Raw genomic sequence first — 24,572 nt, 5'->3', positions numbered from 1 at the left:
GCAATTGCTTAAGGAATCCAACGTTAATCAGTATAAAACAGTTACGTAGCTGCCACACTAGCTATTTTTATGAATTAGAATAGTCAACACAGTGTTTCCTCAGATCATTAAATTTCTCTAGAAATGGCTACATCTCATTTCAAAAGAAGATTGCTAGATTGGCACCAGGCTAAGCAGAAGTAAAACTAAAGTAAAAAAGTAAATAGAAATTTTACAAGAAGTAGTAAGTAGTAATTAGTCTGGAACACTAGCAGAAAAAAGCCTCAAACCTACATGAATTAGTCAATTAGCTATTTAGCTAGCTCATCATAGTATCTTAGTACATGAATAGCTAGCCAGGCTAATGAAGCATTTAACTTGAAGAAAAAAATTGCCTATGTAGCTTATCTAGCCTTAAAATAGCACAATAATTCACCTTCCTGAGGTAAAAGAATGCTAAATTGATCTTTGACAGAAATACACACACCATTCAGTTAGCCTGCTACCTAATATGCTAACATAATAGCAAATTTAATGTAACAGAGTAGACTAATTACTAGCAAAGCTAATGTGGTTGTTTTGTAAAAAAAACAACAACATTAAAATGCACAATAAAGCTAGTTATATTAGTACACTACATAAAGCCAGAGTAAACCAGTTTGTTTGCTAACTAGCTAGTCTTCTAATAGTAATAGCCTTATAACAATAACATATAGCACTATTAATATGTTACTTAGCATTATTAAATATTTAGCCCATAACATATGGTTGTAAATCATTTTTGTTTTAGATTCTATTGGTTGTTCTCATCATTTACTAATTACTTTATGTAATAAATTGCATTAAATGTGGAATCTAAACAGGATAGTGTTATAATTTTTGCATATTTAAGAACATTAGTTTTTATTTTTATATCTCATTGTATAAAATACAGTTACAAAGACTTATATACAGCTTTTTTATTAAATTAAAATCTAATTAGGTGTGTAACAAAAAACAGAAAATGGTCTATATTAGGAATAAAAGGTCTTTTTAAGCTCCACTTTTACCTCCAGGGAGGTGAAATGAGTCATATTCAACCCATCTTTAAAGATGAGAGCAGTTCATTGTTTTGACAGTGACCCAGGACACTGAGGACATGGGGGAGGTCATAGCTGACTGGACGGAGAAATGTCAAGCAGAACTCTGGGAAAAGTTTTCCAAAAACACACACACACACACACACACACACACACACACACACACACACACACACACACACACACACACACACACACACACACACACAAATGTCTGTATTCATCAGCATGAATCAGGCCTGTTGCTCATTCGACAGTCTGAGAACTCTGCCAAGACAATCTCCTACTAACCTTATTGTGTTTCTCTCCCTTTTTCGGACTCCAGGAGTGAGTTTGCGCATCGTTGTGAGTTCTTTGTGTGACTCACGATTTAAAGGTTACACACACTGATAAATTTGGAAATTCCCAGTCTAGTCACTAAAATACCTGAGCTGCCATACCATTTAAAGGATTACTAGTACTATTATATCAAATATTACACACACTTCATGTTTATTCTTTACTCTCGCTTTGCATTTTAAACTACCTCAACCTCTTAACGGTGTTAGAAATAATCCTGATCGGTTGCACTTTATACAAATGTAATGCTGAAGTTATACAAATACTGTAATACTGCTATACAAATACTGAATAGACAATATTTATGCTAGCATTAACAACTCGTAGATTTGTAAACTTTTATGTTTTTTTATACGTGTAAAATAATGACAAAAATATGTAAATGTGTTTCCTAATAACATTTTTTACGTAATTTTCAATTCCAATTATAGCTCAATTAATTTATTTTCTAAAACAGCACGTCTGACTGTAGTAACACCAACGCATAACCCATGTAATGTCTTAAAGTTGTTCCTTAATATTCCAGAGCATTTAATACAAAACAATTAATCAAGGCAGAAAAATAATGGAAACCAGTTAGTTAGCTACACAGACATGATGCTAACATAACATCCTAATTAAATTGATGTAGCTCATTTACTAATAGATAAGTTAATAAAGTGCCAAACTGGTTAAACCCATAACTATCTTAGCTAGCAAGGTGTGCTCACAAAAAAAATAACATTTAAACACCTCTAATATATACCAGTAAGGGCCTAATTATTTATCATGTTACTAGATTAGCTAGCAAGGTGTTTACCCACATGCCATTAAAACTCACTGTACATGAATTAGTAAGTTAATTAGTCTAGTAGATTGGCAAAAAACTTCCATAAAGATACAGTATGTGACAAACATACATTACCAACACCAGTTTATTAGTTACCTAGCTAATGGAGTTACATTAGCTTCATTAAAGTATGTTAGAATATTAATCCCTAGCCAGGCTACTTTTAAAATTTTAGTTGATGAAAAAAATGGCTACATAGCACTAAATAAATATCCTTCATACCTGCAGAAGAAGAAGAAGAAGAAGAAGAAGAGGAAGAAGAAGAAGGTTGTAGTGTAGCATGGCTTCTAAAGTAACAACATTCATGGGACCTTGTATTATGGACCCTTTATCTAAGTCTGCTAATAAATCAATTAAAAACTGCGAATAATAATAATTGTTGAAGATTTCTTTAAAAAGATGTTTATGTAATGTTTTTTATAACAGACAGAGCTAAAACTGAGACCTTCCAGTTTTCCACTGGTTTCTTTTTTATGTCTTATTAACCTCAAGAGAAAGCGAGGATGTGGATGTTCCATAACATTAAATATAACTATAAACGGATATAAAGAGCCACTAATTGATTAAAAATTGCTGTGGTGTAAAAGGAAGTAAAACAAATGAGGCATGCGGCTATAGGAAATGAATCATCTTCAGGGACAGTCATGTTGGGCCACAACACACCATATACGTCATTAATTAAACATTTTATTCTTAATTTCAGACACAATTGTTCATGTTTAAATAAATTCAGGGTCCAACAAAGGAGTTCACAGTAAACATTTAAATCTACACACATTTCTCAAGTGATGTCTTTTACACACCAGCACCATCATCAAAACACCAAATGAGGGAATATCTATCCAAATTGTTTTTATTGTCCAGGTTTAGTGATAACATGGCGCCACCGTGTGTTAGACAGAGGTACTACATTACAGTTTACAGAACAAAGTTCCCTAACTACTTCCAGCGAGTAATATTTCATTCACCTGCGTAGTGGACGTCTAACTTACCTACTAAAGCACCGTGTAAGAGCAGGTAAGGAGTAATACACATACTGTGATTAGTGTAGTGATTAGTGTAGTGATTAGTGTAGTGATTAGTGTAGTGATTAGTGTAGTGATTAGTGATTTTAGACCTGGCTGCAGGTTTGTAAATGTGAGCATTTCGTTTATTCAGTTGAAACCAGGAATGAATCCGTTAATCTGACGGCACCGTGTAGTGTTAATGAAGTGTTAATGTGATGTTAATATTAATATTACAAGTTCTTCTACAGCTTCACTTAGTGCTGAGTCAGCGCCTGAAATCAACATGGCGGATCTGATACACGACAGTGTGAAGGTGAGTTAGTGCTGAGTCAGGGATGTGAGCATACAGGATTATACAGGCTGGCTCTTTATTTTCTTTATCTGGTCTGTGCATTCATTCCTTTCTTTCTTTCTTTCTTTCTTTCTTTCTTTCTTTCTTTCTTTCTTTCTTTCTTTCTTTCTTTCTTTCTTACTTTCTTTCTTTTTTTCTTTCTTTCTTTCTTTTAGAGAGTACTTATAGTTTCTTTCTTTCTTTCTTTCTTTCTTTCTTTCTTTCTTTCTTTCTTTCTTTCTTTCTTTCTTCTAGAGAGTACTTGTACTTTCTTTCTTTCTTTCTTTCTTTTAGGGAGTACTTGTAGGTATTTTCTTTCTTTCTTTCTTTCTTTCTTTCTTTCTTTCTTTCTTTCTTTTAGAGAGTACTTATAGTTTCTTTCTTTCTTTCTTTCTTTCTTTCTTTCTTTCTTTCTTTCTTTCTTTCTTTCTCCCTTTTAGAGAGTACTTGTAGTTTCTTTCTTTCTTTCTTTCTTTCTTTCTTTCTTTCTTTCTTTCTTTTAGAGAGTACTTATAGTTTCTTTCTTTCTTTCTTTCTTTCTTTCTTTCTTTCTTTCTTTCTTTCTTTCTTTCTTTCTTTCTTTCTTTCTTTCCGTAGGTTCTTCCTTCCTTCCTTCCTTCCTTCCTTCCCTCCTTTCTTTCTTTTAGAGAGTTCATATAGTTTCTTTCTTTCTTTCTTTCTTTCTTTCTTTCTTTCTTTCTTTCTTTCTTTCTTTCTTTTAGAGAGTACTTATAGTTTCTTTCTTACTTACTTTCTTTCTTTCTTTCTTTCTTTCCATAGGTTCTTCCTTCCTTCCTTCCTTCCCTCCTTTCTTTCTTTTAGAGAGTTCATATAGTTTCTTCCTTCCTTCCCTCCCTCCTTCCCTCCCTCCTTCCCTCCCTTCTTCCCTCCCTCCCTTGACATGGACATTATGTTGCTTTGCCACTGAGGGGTTTTGTGTTTGTGTAGAGTTACTACAGCTCTCTGGAGTCTTCAGATGCTTTACAGACGAGTGCTGCCTGTTCTGCTTCCTCTCGGCCGTTGTCTCCGAGCGTACAGCAGGCCCTCACACTCGTCCATCCTGAGGTCTGCAAAAGGTGGGAGAAATATCCGTACCACCACTTAACTATAATAGCACCCTCAAGTTACTGTTTCTTTATACCATTGGTGTACCATTAAATTAATTATTCCCTTTATAGCTACATCTAATCTCCATATTGAATGTGAATAAAACAGGTTTAGCTCCTGTTCAGCACTTCTGATGGATTTGTCACTGCTGTAGGTTCTTTGGCTGTGGCCTGGTGGCTCCAGGGAAGCTGCAAGGATGTTCAGTTCTGGATTTAGGAAGTGGATCAGGTCGGGACTGCTATGTCCTCAGCAAACTGGTGGGAGAGGATGGACATGTCACTGGTGTTGACATGACTGAGGATCTGGTATTGAACAAATAACACAGTCAGGATATTCTGTGATTACTTTTATGCTAATTACTGTAAGGGGAGAAAGGATAGATAGATAGACAGACAGTCAGGCACAGACAGAAGGATAGATAGATAGATAGATAGATAGATAGATAGATAGATAGATAGATAGATAGATAGATAGATAGATAGATAGACAGACAGACAGACAGACAGAGGCATAGATAGATAGATAGACAGACAGACAGACAGACAGACAGACAGAGGCATAGATAGATAGATAGATAGATAGATAGATAGATAGATAGATAGATAGATAGATAGATAGACAGATAGACAGACAGAGGCATAGATAGATAGACAGACAGTCAGGCACAGACAGAAGGATAGATAGATAGATAGATAGATAGATAGATAGATAGATAGATAGATAGATAGATAGATAGATAGATAGACAGACAGACAGACAGAGGCATAGATAGATAGATAGATAGATAGATAGATAGATAGATAGATAGATAGATAGATAGAGGCATAGATAGATAGATAGACAGACAGACAGACAGACTTTATTGTCATTGCACATGGGATAATGAAATTAGGTACCATACCTTATGGTGCTCCAAGCAGATTCAGTGATGGTGTTTTTTTTTGCGTGTTCAGTTACGTTCTGTTCAATTCAGTTGTCTCAAAGCAGCTTTAAAGAACATCAACATAATAGAACAAATGTGCTATTATACAAAGATTAATATAATACAAAAATTCAAGATTTATATTATTTTATATTTAAATGTCTTTGTATTTATCCCCAATGAACAAGCCTGAGGTGACAGAGGCGACTGTGGTGAGGAAAAACTCCCTTAGATGGAAGAGGAAGAAACCTTGAGAGTAACCAGACTCAAGTTCTCTATTGACTCTGGTGTAGAAACTGTTCCTGAGTCTGTTTGTGTGTGATGTATGGTTGGAAGAAAGCAAGAGGTCAAATAGATGGTGTTCAGGGTGGGTTGGGTCTTTCAATGCAGTATGTTGTTAGTTGTGCTGTAGCAGCGAGAGCTGAATAGTTCTTCCAGGGAGAGATTGTTTGGATGATGTGCAGCATACAGTCTGCAAAAGTGCAAAAGTTTGTTTTTCATCATGGACAAACATTAGTGTATCCAAAAAGACAGCAATCCAGTTAACAATACAGTGAAATTCAACAGAAAATGGCTAAAATAGTAACAATAAATTTAGTACAATTTAGTGCATTGGTTCCAGGAGGGGGCGGCACGGTGGCTTAGTGGTTAGCCTGTTCGCCTCACACCTCCAGGGTTGGGGGTTCGATTCCCGCCTCCGCCTTGTGTGTGTGGAGTTTGCATGTTCTCCCCGTGCCTCGGGGCTTTCCTCCGGGTACTCCGGTTTCCTCGCCCGGTCCAAAGACATGCATGGTAGGTTGATTGGTATCTCTGGAAAATTGTCCGTAGTGTGTGAGTGAATGAGAGTGTGTGTGCCCTGCGATGAGTTGGAGCTGCAAGTAAGAGGTCAAGAGGAAGGTCAAAAAGGAGATATATGGATGTGTTAAAAGTGGACATGAAGGTAATTGGTGCGAGAGTATTGGATGCTTCCTCCCAACGGAAGTCAAGTCAAGACTTGTACTATGCTAAAAGTCCAAAGTAGAAGAAAAAGGTTCCATGAGTGGTGGGAAAGTGAGTGAATAGGTGTGTAATGGAAGGTGTATTGTTCTCTTTTCTTCTCATGTTTTTCAGATACAGACATCAAGGAAATACATGAGATACCACCAGGAGCGTTTTGGCTATGTCAAGCCGAACACAGAGTTTGTTCATGGATACATGGAGAAGCTCGGAGATGCAGGAATACAGGACGGCTCTCAGGATGTAGTCGTGTGTGTAACCTGGTTCATGTTTAGCAACATCAGACAATGTTAATGTTATGTTCAGAGCTTCAGGAGTGTGGAACCAGACAAAGGTCTAGAAGAAAACAGAACTGATCAGATGTTCAGAATGAAACTGAAGTAATCAGACCTGTTTCCTCCTAGATACTGTAGTTAGATGTGATTTTTTTTATTTGTAACAGAATGAATCAGAACTATTTATTATTTATAACCCAACTGATCAGACATTTTTTTAAATTCAGAAATAATCAGATGTTTTTAATTTAGAACTGAATTGATCTGTCTTTTTTAAAACAATAACTGAATTAATCACTTTTTTTTATTTAGACCTGAATTGATCAGGCCTGCTTTTTTTATTCATAGCAGAATTCCTGATTGATGAGTTATATGTGAATTGATCGGAACTTTTTATAACTCTATAACAATTTATTAGACGTTTTTTAATATAAAACTGAACTCTACAGCTGAACTGATCAGACCTGTTCACAAATTTATAACTAAATTAATCAGCTTTGATTTTTTTTAAATTTATAACTGAATTGATCAGACCTGTTCAGTCATTTATAACAGAACTGATCAGACATTTTATTTATTTGTTTATAGCGGAATTGTCTGATTTAGACTTAAACACACCTCTTCTGTGCAGATCAAACTGTGTGATTTGTCTTTGCCCAGACAAGCGGGTTGTTCTAAGTGAGGCTTACAAAGTACTCAAGGTAAAACAGTTCCTCTTTAAAGTGTCGGCTTGTCTTCCTGTTTTGTTTTGTGTGTGTGTTATTTCTGGAATTTATTTTATTTCTCTTTACTTTATAGGTGGGTGGTGAGCTTTACTTCAGTGATATGTACGCGAGCGAGGTTGTCCCCGAGTCTTTCAGACTGGATCCGGTGCTTTGGGGTACGTAAGGTTGTAGACTTGTGGCAGACCCAGATTAGGTCTCTTAGGGCATGTCGTGGCCTAATGGTTAGAGAGTCTTATTCGTAATCCTAAAGTTGTGGGTTCGAGTCTCAGGCCGGCCTAAAATGGCTGCCCACTGCTCCGGGTGTGTGTTCATGGTGTGTGTGCACTTTGGATGGGTCAAATGCAGAGAATGAATTGTGAGTATGGGTCACTGTACTTAGCCGTACCGTGACCCATACTCAGATAATATATTTTATTTATATATTAATAAACACAGCTATTCTCAGTATATGCGTTAGGAGGTTTTTGCTTACGACACCGCAGTAACACATTTGCCATGGCAAGGCTCCGCCCCTTTTTCTTGACACTACCGTTACCAGGTAAGTTTCACATATCTCCACAATCAGATACGTACCTAAAATCTTAACCCGGTAAGAAATAAAACAGAATATACACGAACTTAATTAAAAAGAAGACAATAGACGTAACATTCTGCTTTTAATCAGCAAAAGGATTTACTTTCATTTGGTGTGACTGAAATTGTAATTGTACTGTACCATCTCACACATCCCCCTGGACCTGAGAGACCTGGACCTTGATATATAATGTTTATTTTTTTATATATGTTTATTTCATATAAGAGCTAACAGATGACCATTGGAGATATTTTAGAATATTTGTATCACCTAACTTTGTTCTTTCTGGAATAGAAGCTTTTAGAATATGATGCTGAAGTAAATGTACAATACATTTCTGTGGCAGGTGAAGGAATGGGTGGTGCCCTCTATTGGCAGGATTTCATCTCCATCATGAAGGACCTGGGATTCAGCACACCTAGGCTGGTCGCAGCTAGTCGTATTGATGTGCACAATCCAGAGCTCCGAATGAAAGCAGGTCGATCTGCATGATTGATTGGTCATGTAGCTCGTGTAAAGTACTCTTTACAAAAAGAAACTTAAATTAAATTTAAAATGTTATAGTACATATTACTATTTTTACTATAGCCATTGGGGGGGTTGGGGGGGTGGCTTAGTGGTTAGCATGTTTGCCTCACACCTGCAGGGTCGGGGTTCGAGTCCCGCCTCCACCTTGTGTGTGGAGTTTGCATGTTCTCCCTGTGCCTCGGGGGTTTCCTCCGGGTACTCCGGTTTCCTCCCCCGGTCCAAAGACATGCATGGTAGGTTGATTGGCATCTCTAGAAAATTGTCCGGAGTGTGTGAGTGAATGAGAGTGTGTGTGTGCTCGATGATGGGTTGGCACTCCTTCCAGGGTGTATCCTCATCCGATGCCCGATGACGCCTGAGATAGGCACAGGCTCCCCGTGACCCAAGAAGTCCGTATAAGCGGTAGAAAATGAATGAATGAATGAATGAACGAATGTCCCAAACTATTAACTAGACATTATGCACTTACAGTACACTATGTACTCTAGTGTATGAATTTTAGAAGATTTCGTACCGTCTGAAATGGAACACTAGTGGGTTCCCTTTCGAGGGAACTCGACGCTGCGTCAGTGCTGACGCTATGGGAATGCTTCTTTGAGGAAGTTGTGTCTGAAGCTCTGTGTGCACACACGCCATTTAATGGCTCGGAAAGGACACGTGACGGAGTTAATTACTCGCCAGTAAGTCCATATAAGGGCATCTACGTCACGCTGCTCCAGCTTTCTTTGTCTTCAGGAAGCGCTCTGTGTATGTGTGTCGTTTGTCTGTCCGTCAAGTGCAGGGAAAGAAAAAAAATAGGGAAAGACTAGGCAAAATGTTGCAGTCTAAGCACTTTAAGAGATGCGTGCATCCTTGCCCCCGCTTTATCACGGCGGACGACGCGCATTCTCTTTGTGTGGTGTGTTTGGGAGAGGAGCATGCCCGGTCGGCTCTCGAGGGAGCCGGCTGCGTGCATTGTGAGGGATTCCCTCTCCGCACGCTCCGATCCCGCCTGGCTGTGTTTTCAGCTTCAGCTGCGCCTCGTGGTTCGGGTCCTGCGTCTGCCGAGGCAGCGCGGCGGCTTCAATCATGGGGTTCCCAGGTTGAGTTAGCGGAGGCGGAGCAAGAGTGTTCCCCTTTCTCTTGCCCTCTCCCCTGACTCCGATCGCTCGGTTTCGCGTTCGGGAGCTCGCGCTGCGATTTCTCCCAACCCGGAAGAGAGCATGCTGCTTTCCGCATCCGGCTCTGAGGAGCTCGATGTCGAAGGGGAGGGGCTTTCCACCTCAGAACGGCCGACGCAATCAGTCGCGTTCGAGGAGCTCCTCGAGGTAATAACTCGGGCTGTTGAGAAGCTGAATTTAGATTGGCCTGAGGAGGTAGTTGGTGTCGCCCATTCTAAGCTGGACGACCGCTTTCTCACTTCAGGCCGTCAGCCACCTGCACGCAGACGTCTGCCATTTCTTCCAGACCTCCATACTGAGGTATCGAGGTCTTGGAAAAATCCCTTTTCGGCGCGTGTATTTTCTCCAGCCATGTCAGACTATTCAGCCATTAATGGGCTTGAAGACCATGGGTATAGGACGATGCCGAGGGTTGAAGAGACGCTAGCCAGTTATGTCTCCCCTGCATCGCCCGCATGGAGAAAACCTGCCCTTCCATCCAAGCCATGTAGGACCACTTCAGCCATTGTGGGTAAGGCCTATGAGGCAGCGGGTCAAGCGGGTGCAGCGCTGCACACCATGGTGGTCTTGCAGGCCTACCAGGCTGATCTGCTAGCAGAGCTGGATGGCGGTGAAGGGCTGGGACCTCAGGCGGTGTCCGAGCTCCGCCGCGCCACTGATCTCGCGCTCCGTGCCACGAAGCAGACGGCCCGCTCTATAGGCCGTACTATGGCTGCGCTGGTTGCCGCGGAGAGGCACTTGTGGCTTAATTTGACAGGCATAAGGGAGAAGGATAAGTCCTTTCTCCTGGACGCCCCAGTTTCACCTCAGGGCTTGTTCGGCGACGCAGTTAGTACTGTCGTCGACAGGCATCGGGAGGTGAAACGCCAGTCAGCGGCGTTCAAGGAGTTTCTCCCTCGCCGCGGGGAGCAGCCTGGGCCATCATCTAGCCGCCCCCCCCCTTCTTGCTCACTCAGGACAGTGAGAAGAGCTAGTGTGGCGGCCCGAGCCCCCCGTCTAAAACTAGGGAGGCCGGTTCACATGCCCGGACCCGGACCCGTCCGGTGAGAGAGGACCTTAGGTCTGTCCTCTCAGCCAAGCGGGCCATGAAGGAGTCCTGATGCCCGAGGGCAGGGGCTCCTGGGAGCGCCCTATTCAGAGACGCTCCCCCTACTGCCAGCCCCGCGCCTTTGTCGTTTCGGGGGGCAGTGGGGCCTGTGTCGGCTCCCCTTTCTTGTGCAGATCTTCCCGGGTTCGCGCCTGCCGGTGCGCTGTTTCAGGGCGCCCGGGAGGTCTGCACAAGTTTGACGCCACTGTCAGGCAGCCTGGCAGCGTGGAAACTTCTGCCAGGGGTGTCTCAGTGGGTCCTGAATACTGTGGAAAGAGGGTACAGGATCCAGTTTTCCTCACGTCCTCCGTGTTTCCAGGGTGTGTTGCCCACAAATGTGGGCGGGCACCAGGCGGCGTTCCTCCGGGAGGAACTCCTCTCACTTCTGGAGAAAGGGGCCATAGAGCATGTTCCCCTCCCAGAGCGGGACTCCGGCTTTTACAGCCGATATTTTGTTGTTCCCAAGAAGGACGGGGGGCTGCGTCCGATTCTGGACCTGCGGGCTCTGAACTGTACTCTGAAGACTTACAAGTTCAAGATGCTCACGCTCAAGATGATCGTGTCCCAGATCAGATCCGAGGACTGGTTTGTCACGATCGACCTCAAGGATGCTTATTTCCACATAAGCATTCTGCCGGAGCACAGGAAGTTCCTCAGGTTCGCTTTCGGGGGCGAAGCGTACCAGTATCGTGTCCTTCATTTTAACCTAGCCCTTTCACCACGCACGTTCACGAAGTGCATAGATGCTGCCCTGGCACCATTGCGTCTCCAGGGCATCCGTGTACTGAACTACCTGGACGACTGGCTCATTCTTGCCCAGTCGGAGGCTATGGCAGCCAGGCATCGAGATGCTGTGCTTGCCCACATGAGGTCCTTAGGACTCAGGCTGAACCCAGGAAAGTGTGTGCTTTCTCCTTCTCAGAGAACCACCTTTCTGGGGGTGGTTTGGGACTCCACCACGATGCGGGCACATCTGTCTCCCACCCGGGTGGCCTCCATCTTGTCGGCGGTGAAAGCTATTCGGCTAGGCCGCAGGCTCTCTGTTGCCGAGGCACAGAGGGTGTTCGGACTCATGTCAGCAGCAGCCAACGTTATTCCTTTGGGTCTGCTTCACATGAGGCCATTCCAGCTCTGGCTCAAGGGGGCGGGCTTTCATCCTCGCAGGCATCCCCTCAGGGTTATACGGGTTACGCGCCGTGGGCTTCGTACCCTCCTTATGTGGAAAAGACCCCGGTTCTTGGCCTTGGGTCCCATTCTAGGGGCGTGTCACCGTCGCAGGACTCTTCCGACGGACGCCTCGCTTTCGGGCTGGGGCGCAGCCTTAGATGGCCGCCCGGCCCAGGGTCTATGGGAGAGCCTCTGTCTCTCATGGCACATAAATTGCCTGGAGATGAGGGCTGTGTTCCTAGCGTTGCAACACTTTCTCCCGCACCTGGAGGGCTGTCATGTCCTAGTGCAAACAGACAGCACCGCGGTGGTGTCCTATATCAATCATCAGGGCGGTCTGCGTTCACGCCCCCTGTTCAGGTTGGCGTGGCAGATTCTGCTCTGGGCAGAGACCAGGTTTCTTTCGCTAAGAGCGGTTTTTATCCCAGGGCGTGTAAATCGGGAGGCAGACTTCCTGTCGAGGCAGGTGCTGAGGCCCGGGGAGTGGCGTCTTCACCCTCACGTGGTGAAGCGAATCTGGCAGATTTTCGGCCGGGCGGAAGTGGATTTGTTCGCCTCAGAGGAGTCGACCCACTGTCCGCTGTGGTTCTCCCTCTCTCACCCGGCCCCGTTGGGCCTGGATGCCCTGGTATGGACGTGGCCGAGGCTCCGTCTGTACGCCTTTCCCCCGGTAGCTCTGCTCCCGCAAGTCCTAGCCAGAGTGCGCCACGACCGGGTCAACCTTCTTCTAGTTGCCCCCCGTTGGCCCTCTCGGGTTTGGTTCACGGACCTAGTCTTCCTCCTTTACGGCACTCCATGGGAGGTTCCCGTCAGGAGGGATCTCCTCTCTCAGGCGCAGGGGGCAATTCATCACCCCCGCCCCGAGATGTGGAAGCTTTGGGTCTGGCCCCTGAGGGGGACCAGCTCCTAGACGCAGGCCTCTCAACTGAGGTGACAGAGACTCTGCTGAATGCTAGGGCTCCCTCCACTAGGAAACTGTATGCTCTGAAGTGGAGGCTTTTCCGCCTCTGGTGTGACGAGCACTCTCAGGATCCAGTTCACTGCCCGGTTGGTACAGTGCTGGAGTTCCTGCAGTCTTGCTTTTCTCGGGGCCTGTCCCCTTCTACTCTAAAGGTGTACGTGGCCGCAGTTGCCGCGAACCACGAACCTGTCCTTGGGGCCTCCTTAGGTAGGCACCCTTTGGTCTCTCGCTTTCTGCGTGGTGTCAGGCGGCTGAGGCCTTCCTCTAGGCCACGCCTTCCTTCCTGGGACCTCTCCGTGGTCCTGGAGGGGCTGTTGGAAGCCCCCTTTGAGCCCTTGGAGTCAGCCTCTGAGAAGTTTCTGACCCTGAAGTCTGCCCTGCTTCTTGCCTTGGCCTCTCTCAGGAGAGTCGGGGATTTTTGTCGATCGCCCCCGCCTGCCTAGAGTTTGCCCCCGGTATGTCCAAGGCTATCCTGCACCCCAAGCCAGGATATGTCCCTAAGGTGCCCAGGATGGCGGGATGTCCAATCATCCTGCAAGCCTACTGTCCCCCGCCCCATGAGTCGGCGGAGCAGGAGAGGCTGCACTTACTTTGCCCGGTAAGGGCCCTGAGGACTTACGTCCACCGCTCTAGCTCGTGGCGTAACTCCTCTGCCCTTTTTGTCTGTTTTGGGGGCCAGAATAGGGGTAATCCAGTTTCCAAACAGCACCTGGCGCACTGGGTGGTGGAGGCCATTACTCAGGCCTATGAGGTGCGCGGTCATGCCTCACCTCTTGGCATCAGGGCCCACTCCACTAGGGGTATCGCCTCATCCAGTGCCTTGGCCAGGGGTGTCCCCATTGAAGATATTTGTGCTGCGGCAGGATGGTCCTCTCCGCACACCTTTATCAGATTCTATGACCTGGACTTGGACCCCACTCCAGGGTCCCAGGTACTGCGGGGCCTATGATGTGCTGTTCCCAGTCTGCTCGTGCTCTCTCACGGCCTCTGGCGCAGTCATCGACTGGTGCGTGGCGGCGTGGGTATTGGCATTCCCATAGCGTCAGCACTGACGCAGCGTCGAGTTCCCTCGAAAGGGAACTACACCAGGTTACGTATGTAACCCGGTTCCCTGAGAGGGGAACGAGACGCTGCGTTGCTGGCCACGCCCCAGGCATCCGTTCGCGCTTCCTTCAGACAAAGAGAGCTGGAGCAGCGTGACGTAGATGCCCTTATATGGACTTACTGGCGAGTAATTAACTCCGTCACGTGTCCTTTCCGAGCCATTAAATGGCGTGTGTGCACACAGAGCTTCAGACACAACTTCCTCAAAGAAGCATTCCCATAGCGTCAGCACTGACGCAGCGTCTCGTTCCCCTCTCAGGGAACCGGGTTACATACGTAACCTGGTGTAGTTTTTTTACTACGTTTACCAGTCGATCACAGATGACGTCAAACTCGTGATGCCGTTACGGTAGCTTTCGCTGAGTGAATGTGGTGTATTTTTAAAATGTCAAAAAACAAATCACACAACGTAAAATCGTCCTGCATCAGTGCCCCATTTTAGCCCCGCCTCTTTTCCGCAAAGCTGTATGTGTTGAGTGTGTGAGTGTGTGAGTGTGCCCAACATTACACACTTTCTTTACCCAGATTTTTTTATGGTGAATATGAATTATCTATGTACTTGAAGTGCACTCCTTCTTCTTAGATTTTTAATGATTCACACTATTTATACTGAGAGAAGAAAAAGAAAAAGAGGTTTGCAGTTTGGCACACAACTTATGTAGGGTTCTTTTATCATTTTATTTAAAAAAAATTCGATGATTAATGGTAAAAATTCATTAATATGATAAACTATTGATTTTAATTTCAAACAAGCATAACTGAAAATTTGCCAAAAGCTTTCGGAATTAATACATTTTCTATATAGTTTCCCTATCATTTTATTATTAAGACATCATTATACTAATTTTACATCTTATATGTTTTTTCTTAGGTGATATTAAATACGCCTCAGGGACCTACCGTGCCTTTAAGTTGCCCCAACACTGCATTCAAACCACAGCACTGATCACCTACAAGGGGACAATTCCAGACTGTGCAGAGTGTTTTGAGCTTGATGCCTCAAACACCTTTAAGGTATTTTATGATTATTCATTTTTCAACATTAATCATGACATAAAATGTCTTAGGCCATGTCCACACTAATCCGGATATATTTGAAAACGGAGTTTACGTGTAAAAACGCTCCGCGTCCACGTTATCATTTTCAAACGTTTTCCAAAAGTTGCTCATCCACACTGAAATGTATGAAAATGCTTACTGTACATCTCCCTACTGCGCATGAGTAAAGCTTCGATCTGTGTCATTTCCGCCAGGCGTTTATTTGCTTTCGACTGCATCACATGAGTAAAAATGCGTCATAGTATTCAAAAGCCTCCTCCTTCACAGTCCACACTAAGACGCGTTTTCAAATTTATCCGCTTTGGAGAGCGTCTTCCAACAGCTACGTTTTCGTTGACTTAAAACGCTTACTTAGTGTGGACGAAAGGCCAAAACTGAGAGAAAAATATACGTTTTCAAATTAAAACGTATTAGTGTGGACATGACCTTAGCCTTATTTATGTAGCCTCATGTATACTGTATGTATTTGTAAATTCTTACTGTTAAATTTGTTTTGCATTGTTTGGGACCTCATGCTAAGAGAATTTATAGCTTATGGTTACATTTATGAATAATTTCCTAAGAACCACATCTATAAGGAAACAGGAAGGGACATTAAACCGATCCTTGTGGCACATCCATGTGAAAATGTTTCATTTACACTTACAAAGTAAAGACAATGCAAGAGAAAATTCATATTAGTTCATTCCTGTATATTTATGAGTACTGGACTAATATATGTAAGGAATATAGTATAGACATTATGGTTAAATTTATTAATAATTTCCTAAGAACAGCATTTCTACGTAAACAGGAAGGGACCTAGAACAGAACCTTGTTGCACATCCGTATGAATATTTCTTATTTAAATTCACAAAGTGAAGACATTGCAAGAGAAAATTGTTTATAGTGTAATAAAGGAAAATAAGCACCATAGTTGCCATATCATATTAACATTTGCATGTTTTATTTATTAAAAAAGTCGCATCATATGTTTTATTAATTTATACGTAAGTTTAATGTTGTAGAACATCCATGAAATGACTTACTTCGTGTTATCACGTATGTTACAGCAGCTATAAACATAGCATAATTATTCCTTTATCATACTCTACAGGTGCATGTCGTGGAAAAGTTCATTTATTTCAGTAATTCACCTCAAATAGTGAAACCCGTGTATTATATAAATTCAGTACACACAGACTGAAGTAGTTTAAGTCTTTGGTACTTTTAATTGTGATAATTTTGGCTCAGATTTAACAAAATTAATCTAAAAAAATTTTAATATGGCGACATGCCAAGCAGCTAATCAACTCCAAACACCTGTAATGGTTTCCTGAGCAATAGTCTTTCAAGTTGGTGCACTAGGCTACACAATGGTGGGTCAGTGGTGGGTCAGTGGTGGGTCAACTGGTTAAGGCTCTGTATTGTTGATCGGAGGATCGGGGTTCAAGACCCAGCACAGCCAAGCTGCCACTGCTAGGCCCTTGAGCGAGGCCCTCAACCCTCCCTGCTCCAGGGGCGCTGTATTATAGCTGCCTCTGCACTCTGACCCCAACCTCCTCAGTTGGGGTATGTGAAGAAAAAAGAATTCCACTGTGCTGTAATGTATATTGTAATGTGGTGATAATAAAGAGACTATTGCTCAGGAAACCTTTACAGGTGTTTGGAGTTGATTAGCTGATTGGCATGCCGCCATATTCAATTTTTTTTAGATTAATTTTGTTAAATGTGAGCCAAAATTATCACAGTGGTGATAATAAAGGCTTCTTCGATCATGGGGAAGACAGATCTGCTGATCTGACAGTTGTCCAGAAGACAATCATTGACATCTTTCACAAGGAGGGTAAGCCACAAACATTTATTGCCAAAGAAGCTGGCTGTTCACAGAGTGCTGTATCCAAGGCATGTTAACAGAAAGTAGAGAGGGAAGGGAAAAGTGTATTGCAGTTCTGAGAGGTTATATGTGGGGATGACATTAGACTGAGACAGAGTCAGACTTCTGATCAGAAGGTTGTGAGTTTTAAGCTCAGGGCCACTAAGCTGCCACTCTCGGGTGCCTGAGCAAGGCCCTTACCCCTTAAATGCTCAGCCATATAAATGAGATAAATCTAAGTTGCTCTGGAAAAGTGCATCTGCGAAATGCTGTGTGTGTATATCTGATAAAAAAGCCAGACTTTCACTCCTCACTTCTCTTTCCTGTGAGCTGGTGTTCAGCTTCAAGGATGTGCTGCTGTTTCTGTTTTCATGCAGGTGGATGTGCCTGTAGAGGTGGATGCAGAGATGGCAGCTATCCTCCAGTATACACGTTTCTCACCAGACTTCACGGTCCAGATGACAGACAAGCCCGATCCTAGCCTCGGCTCTGCTCAGCAGGTAAACCACACAGCTGAGTTGCATATCTGTCATCTGTATATTTTATTACCTTGGATGGACAATGTTAACACATGCTTAAAATGTCTAATACTTGTATTTTTGTGTTTTTTTTTTTTTTTAAATCTTATTAGAACTTTTATTTATTTATTTATTTGTATTTTTTTTAATGCTTTTTAGTATTGCCACCTGAGCCCATTCATGCTGGCAGACAGACTGGGATCCTGTATGAAGCAGTGCTCTAAGACGGGCGTGGCTGCAGGAAGCTGCGGGTAATGAAGGAGCCTGCGTCGCGTTTGCTCATGGTAGGATTTAAAGCTCTAAACATCGAACAGAAACACACTGGATTCAAAAGAGAAAATTGGGGCCTTCGTGTGTGTTTTGTTTTGTGATTTTGTGCGATTGAAATTAATTTATAACACATGAACCATTCATAGTCATGGATCTTCCAAGTATGTCAGGATTTGATCATTCCAGGTAAATCACATTGGATTTGAAATGGATTTGAATCACTTATTCTAGTGAAAGAGTGACTAAATCATGTCAAATATTCACACAGGGAAAGTTATTCGGTCGTCTCCAAAGCTGCTTGAGTCGATTTTCTGAGCTCTGTATTAAGAAGATGCTAATTGGCTAACAAGTGGGAGGGGACAGGGGTTTGAGGGGGGGGGGGGGTATCAGTAGTGCCTAGACTACGGCTTAAAACACTTGCCTTTATACAGCGCACCTTATACTCAGAAAATGAGTGTTTTTTTTTTCTCTTTAATACAATAAGATATAAAACGCATGCAATTTTTTTAATTCAATGAAATTTAATTTAATTTTTTATGCTTTTGATAGTTCATGTCATAAAATAGATTCAGAATAGGTACAATAAACATAGAATTAGACAAGCAAGGGAAATGATATTGAAAAATATATATATATGTGTGTGTGTGTGTGTGTATATATATATATATATATATATATATATATATATATATATATACAAACATAAAAAAAGAGCTTCCTGAATTTTTTACCTGAACAATCGAATGCAAATGACTTTTTTAATCTAGTTAAACAAATAGGATTATTGTAATATAGTGTAATTTTCTATTGTTACAGATATTACATTACATATTTATACTGTAAAATGTACAGCCAGTGTACTGCACTGAATCACGCAAAATCCCCTGTTTATATACGTAACGGCATGAATACAAATCCATAATCCTTAATCTAAAACTGTGCTCCTGCTGGAACATTAGAGGAGTTCATGTCAACATTGTCCATGTCCACCTGTCTTTCCCTTGTCCTTGCCTTAATCCCGTTCCCACCTCTACACACCGGTTCCTTAGCTTTCTCTGGTAGTTCTGTTGTTCTGTTGATTTTTGTTTGATCCATCCATGCATTTGGGTCTGATTTTGTTTCCATGGAGACAACTGTATCTGACATCTGACAAAATTGTTCAATTCAGTTTTATTTGTTTAGCGCTTGTAACAATGAACATTGTCTCAGAGCAGCTTTACAGAACATAAAGAACATAATACAAAACATTCAAGATTAATATTAGACATATTTAAACGTGTTTGTATTTATCCCTAATGAACAAGTCTGAGGTGACTGAGGTGACTTTGGTGAGGGAAAACTCCCTTAGATGGAAGAGGAAGAAACCTTGAGAGGAACCAGACACAAAAGTAAACCTCATCCTCATCTGGGTGACACTGGAGGGTCTGATTATAAACTGTTATGAACACCAGAGTGTGTTATTATGAATAATGTCCTTTCTACAGTCAGATACAGTCTGATTATTGAATAAAATAGCACAGATGGACTATTATGTCCTATTATTTTTAGGATTATTGTCTCTAGATGGCACTAAAGATCTGTTATCGAAAAATCGACCATTTCTTCCATTAGACTGTTATGATGAACTTTATAACCTCGTACCCTGATGTGTCCAGCAAGTCCTAATGAAAATTAATTCATGTGAAAATGTGATTTAAATCAGCCCACTGCAGCACTAGAGACTCGTGTGTGTGTGTGTGTGTGTGTGTGTGTGTGTGTGTGTGTGTGTGTGTGTGTGTGTCTCATAGATAAATATACTCTTATAAATGTGAGGCTCTGACACATTCAGCTAGGAGGAGACATGAGGAATGAGGGAATGTTAATAAAAACAAAAGAACAACATGTAATACTGTATAGATATCACATTTTATGTGTGTGTGTGTCTGTGTGTGTCTGTGTGTGTCTGTGTGTGTCTGTGTTGGTGGTGTGCAGCACTAGATATTATGCATTGAATCGTGGCTTAGGCACATTTGTGATGGAAAATTACAAATTCTCCTTATCCACCAAGTAGATCATATAAGTTCAGAGTGTTATTTATTTTCCAAGGCAGAGCTTTATGGTTGGGTTTAAATAGGGTCTTATATGAGCCTTACAGAAGATTGCCTTGCTTGCAGAAATAAGAAGAAGAAGAAGAAGAAAAAAAAACATCCCTGCTCTGTCCTGTGGGTCTGAAGAGGGAGTGGTTTGTGTGTGTGTGTGTGTGTGTGTGTGTGTGTGTGTGTGTGTGTGTGTGTGTGTGTGTGTTTGCATGTTTTAATATTTTGGTGAGAACAAAAAATGTCCATGTGGGGACATTTAGCAGTTCCCCATGTAGACAACTTCAAAAGAAGCAATAATAATAATCATAATAGGGCAAATAATTCAGTCAGTGGAGGTCTTTGCAAAGATATGAAGACAAAGGTGTGTGTGTCTCTGTGTGTGTCTGTATCTGTGTGTGTGTGTGTGTTGGGCAGATTTTATATCCTGGTGGGAACCAAATGTCCCCACAGAGATAATAGCAAACTTTTGTGTTCATGTAAGGACATTTTGTAGGTCCACAAGAGGATGCTTTACAAGGCAAAAAAATCCAAACATTATTATGTTATTGGTTAGTGAAAAAAGTAAAACAATAGTAAGTGTGTGTGTAAGAGAGAGAGAGAGCGAGAGAGAGAGAGAGAGAGAGAGAGAGAGGGAGTGTGTGTATGTGTGTGTGCGTGTGTGTATCTATGTTGGAAGTAAATGTCCTCACAAGGATAGGAATATCAGAAATATCAGTTCGTATCAGGACATTTTCACAGTCTCTATGAAGATGTTTTACAAAGAATTAAATTAAAATAAAGAGGAAAAAAAACAATTGTCAGTGGAAGGTCCTTGCAAGGATAGAAAGACGAATGTGTGTGTGTGTGTGTGTGATATCCTCAGCTCAGAGGAGGAAGCAGGTGTGGCGTGAATGTAAACAGAGCTCTGAGGAATGACTCGCATTGTCCTCATTTTACCTCTCTCTCCAAAGTGCCTCGCTCTGGAGCTCGCCCAAATCGCATCCCATTACTTTTAGCCACTTAATGCACTGTCAGTACCGAGAGCTGGAAAGCATGTAGCGTCAGAAGACACCGGGAATAGAACCATAACGTTCAGTTGAAAAAGGCTGTGTGTGAGTATCAACAGTACACGAGTTTTCTGTGCTCGTTTGTGCATTAGGTTACAGCGAAGTGAAACTGCACAGATTTTAAACAGAGCCTTTTCAGTACGCTGCTGGATTTTCTCAGGCAGATCGTGTCTATTTTTAGAGTAAGACAACAGGTACAGATACATAACCGACATACAAAGAGCGTTCAAAACGCTGACCCCGAGGCTGCCGTGAAAATCTAGGTACAGGACGAGGTGGGAGGGGCTTAATCTATCTCTCCTGTCAATCATTTGTGCCTGTAAGCTCATGTATGTAGAAGAGGATAGAAAACAGCTGTTCTTTTTCTTCAAGGCTTTATATATCTCAGAAACGTGAAAGTCTCGATTTCGATTATTTTATTCAGATTTAGTTTTACATTTTAAGCATTTGGCAGATAACCTTTTCCAGAGGGACTTCTTTGTATACACCTGAGTACATTATTATACACCTGAGTAATTGAGGGTTAAGGGCCTTGCTCGGGGGCCCAGCAGTGGCAGCTTGGTGGACACCGGATTCAAACTCATGACCTTACAGTTCACGTTTTAACCACTAAGCTACACATCCCACAGTTTTAGATTTAAGCTCATGGAATTGCATCTATGGCTTTAAATATGTAATCAAGGAAAAGTACAAGAAATAAAGTTTTATGCAAAGACTGTGTAGACTACACAAGGAGTGAAGTGCTGTACATCTTTTACAGTAAAGATTTGTAAAGATCTGTAAAGATTTAAACGACTGTAATATCTTGACACTATACAATAACACATTTGCTCATCTGGACGATGCTTAAAAAAGTCCTTACAGAGTTTCATTTTCGTTGCCGTCAAAAACACCTGCTTGATTTTTGTTGTTGTTTTTGATTTCTAATGTAGCTTCCTGAATTTTTTGTTACTTAAATTGGTGTCATTTCCAGTACTGGATACTTCTACCAGTGAAGAGATATAACTGTATAATATAATGACTTTCTATCAGCGCTGTACTCATGTTTCACACACATCTCAACCGAAATCTGTGATATTTTGAAAAAATTGAATCTAAATTTTCTCAAAATTTTATTTTCAAAATCTCTCAAATTCTCCTCACAACCATCTGACTGTAGAAAGGACATTATTCATAATAACACTCTCCGGTGTTTATAACAGTTTATAATCACACCCTCCAGTGTCACCCAAATGAGGATGAGGTTCACTTTGAGTCTGGTTACTCTCAAGGTTTCTTCCTCTTCCATCTAAGGGAGTTTTTCCTCACCACAGTCGCCTCAGAAATACAAACACATTTAAATATAAATCTAATATTAATCTTGAACTTTTGTAATATATTAATCTCTAACACCTAATCCATTAGCATGCATTTGTATATTTTCTCATGCATATATATATATTTCTGAAAATTTCAGTCAAGCAGAAATCTGGAGACTCTTTCCTCTGTTTCTACCAAAAGAAGCTTATCCTACTTCTACATTGATGCAAGTTCTCACTTTCATGATCATCATCATCTGCATCAGTCTCTGACTCATCTGATGTGAAATAAATAAAATGATGCCTCGTCATCCTCTCTTCGATCTACTGATCTCTGCTCCATGATTCCTGTGTAGAAGAGCTTCATGTTTCTCTTCTGACAGGTTTTACATATAGACAACACACACACACACACACACATACACAAGAGAGCACATCAGAAGTCTATCAGCTAAATTCATTAAAGCTTAGAAACTGAATAAAAAACGTACAATAAGAAATTAATCCACAGAACACAAAATGAGGAAGTGGAAACTGTTGAATTACTTTATTTTAATAAGCGATAAAATATGATAATTAGGACCGAGAAATAATTATACAGTTAAAAAGTGGAAGTTTGTATTCGGTGTAGAGAAAAATGTCCCAACAATAACGCAGCAATTAATAATGAATGAATGAATTTTTATTAATAATTATTTCAGAAAGGCACAAGATATTTTTTTATCCATTTACAATTACATTTAATGTTGTGGAACCTCCACAAAAAACTTTCTAGTCTCACATTATAGCAGCTATAAACGGTCTTCTCCACACAATTGCTTTTTTTTCTCTTCCTTTTCTTCTATTGTTTATAAGACAAAAAATACACAGTTAATCATGTTACAGAGAAACCACGAAGCACGAAACTGTAACACTGAAAATACCATCAAGAAAAGCTAAATAAACGTCTCCTCACGGGAAACGGTGTCGTATTAGAGATTATACGTGTTTGTAAACTTTTATTGTGTTGAAGTGAAAGTTAGAACATTTGTTTTAGAAAATAAATCATCCGATCAGAATTAGATCCAACAGCCCTGGTGGGAAAGAGATAAGAAAGATGTGTTTGAGAATTTAAAACACAAAGAATGTTTAAATAAAATAAAAAGGAAATGTTGGTGTGGAAACTTATAGAATCAACAAAAGAAATAAAAGAAGTTAGATATACAAAATTAATAAAACATGTACGTCATCTGTTGTAGTTACAGGTGTGGGTTTTTAAGTTTTGCTTAATTCAGGCTTTTTTTTTCAGTGGAGGAAAATACATTTTTGTATTCATTTATTTTTCAGAGGACATTTGGAGTGAACATAGAAAGTATTTCAATTTCTTGTTTTAATTTTATTTTCATTATGTTTAGAGGACATTTTACAGAGTGAACTTAGATACAATTTCAATAAATTTGTTTTGTTTTGTTTTTACAGAGGACATAATGCTGAGTAAAAGCAAAAGTTCACAAATTAATGAACTTATATATTTGTTGTTGTTTTTTTGTTCAGAGGACATTTAGCAGACTAAACATACATACTTTTATTTTGTTTAACTTTCCAGAGGACATTTCGCAAACTAAACACAATTCCCTTACAATACATGTTCTTTTTTTAATACATACTGTACATACAAGAAGTAGTTCACTGAAAGGTTTTGACTTTTTTTTTTTTTTTTTTTTTTACCCCAGTCAGCAGCTGCAGATCTCCAGCAGTGCAAAAATAATTTTTTTTTTTTTTGGGTGGGGTGGGGTGGGGGTAAATAGAATGTGAGTTCAGCGAAGAGTAAAAATGACTCTGCGCTCTTGACCTGCTCTGTGACTCCTCCCCCCACCGAGACCAACCTGTTCCACAAACACGAGGAATCTCTTCCACGAGCTGCTTCACTGCCCATGCGAGATCAAAAGCCCTCGCCTTTACCCAAACCTCCCTCTCCACCCCTTTTCGTCGGAGCAGGGAGCCGATTGAAGCGATTCATGACCAGGTCACGACCCCTGCATGCCAAACACAGGCTGAGGAGAGACTAGAAGCTTGACTTACTCGACTCTTTCAAAAGCCCGGGCTGCAGCTTCCTTCGGCACACATCCTCTTCGCTTCCTGTTCCCTGATTTGTTTATTTGGGGATGAGTCGGCAAATTTTCGGCGATTTTACAACATAACACAAACTACGTGTAACGTCTTACGCTTTATTTATTTAGCATTCCCTGTTTGTTTTATTTCTTACTTATTTAACAGGGATGAATAATGTATTAAGTTT

The 24,572-nt window shown here is 41.5% G+C and overlaps 1 protein-coding gene across 2 annotated transcripts; it reads left to right on the top strand.

Annotated features, from left to right (window-relative positions):
• The first annotated feature begins 3,116 nt into the window (after positions 1-3,116).
• Positions 3,117-22,617, top strand: zgc:153372 (uncharacterized protein LOC767695 homolog). 2 transcript variants are annotated; one of them, XM_027150853.2, is made up of 12 exons: positions 3,117-3,243; positions 3,482-3,546; positions 4,513-4,640; positions 4,826-4,976; positions 6,704-6,840; positions 7,496-7,565; positions 7,663-7,744; positions 8,510-8,641; positions 15,042-15,184; positions 17,462-17,584; positions 17,762-17,886; positions 22,453-22,617. In XM_027150853.2, the coding sequence occupies exons 2-11, from the start codon at positions 3,517-3,519 to the stop codon at positions 17,855-17,857; spliced, it is 1,092 nt and encodes a 363-aa protein (XP_027006654.2). In that variant the 5' UTR covers positions 3,117-3,243; positions 3,482-3,516; the 3' UTR covers positions 17,858-17,886; positions 22,453-22,617. The 2 variants fall into 2 exon arrangements, with proteins under 2 accessions (XP_027006654.2, XP_047676864.1); XM_047820908.1 differs by lacking the exon at positions 3,117-3,243 and having other exon boundaries at positions 3,470-3,546.
• The last annotated feature ends 1,955 nt before the right edge of the window (positions 22,618-24,572 follow it).

This window comes from Tachysurus fulvidraco, chromosome 11 (genome assembly GCF_022655615.1).
Source record: "Tachysurus fulvidraco isolate hzauxx_2018 chromosome 11, HZAU_PFXX_2.0, whole genome shotgun sequence".
In the NCBI taxonomy this organism is placed as follows: domain Eukaryota; kingdom Metazoa; phylum Chordata; class Actinopteri; order Siluriformes; family Bagridae; genus Tachysurus; species Tachysurus fulvidraco.
This window is presented reverse-complemented; position numbering and strand designations above follow the sequence as displayed.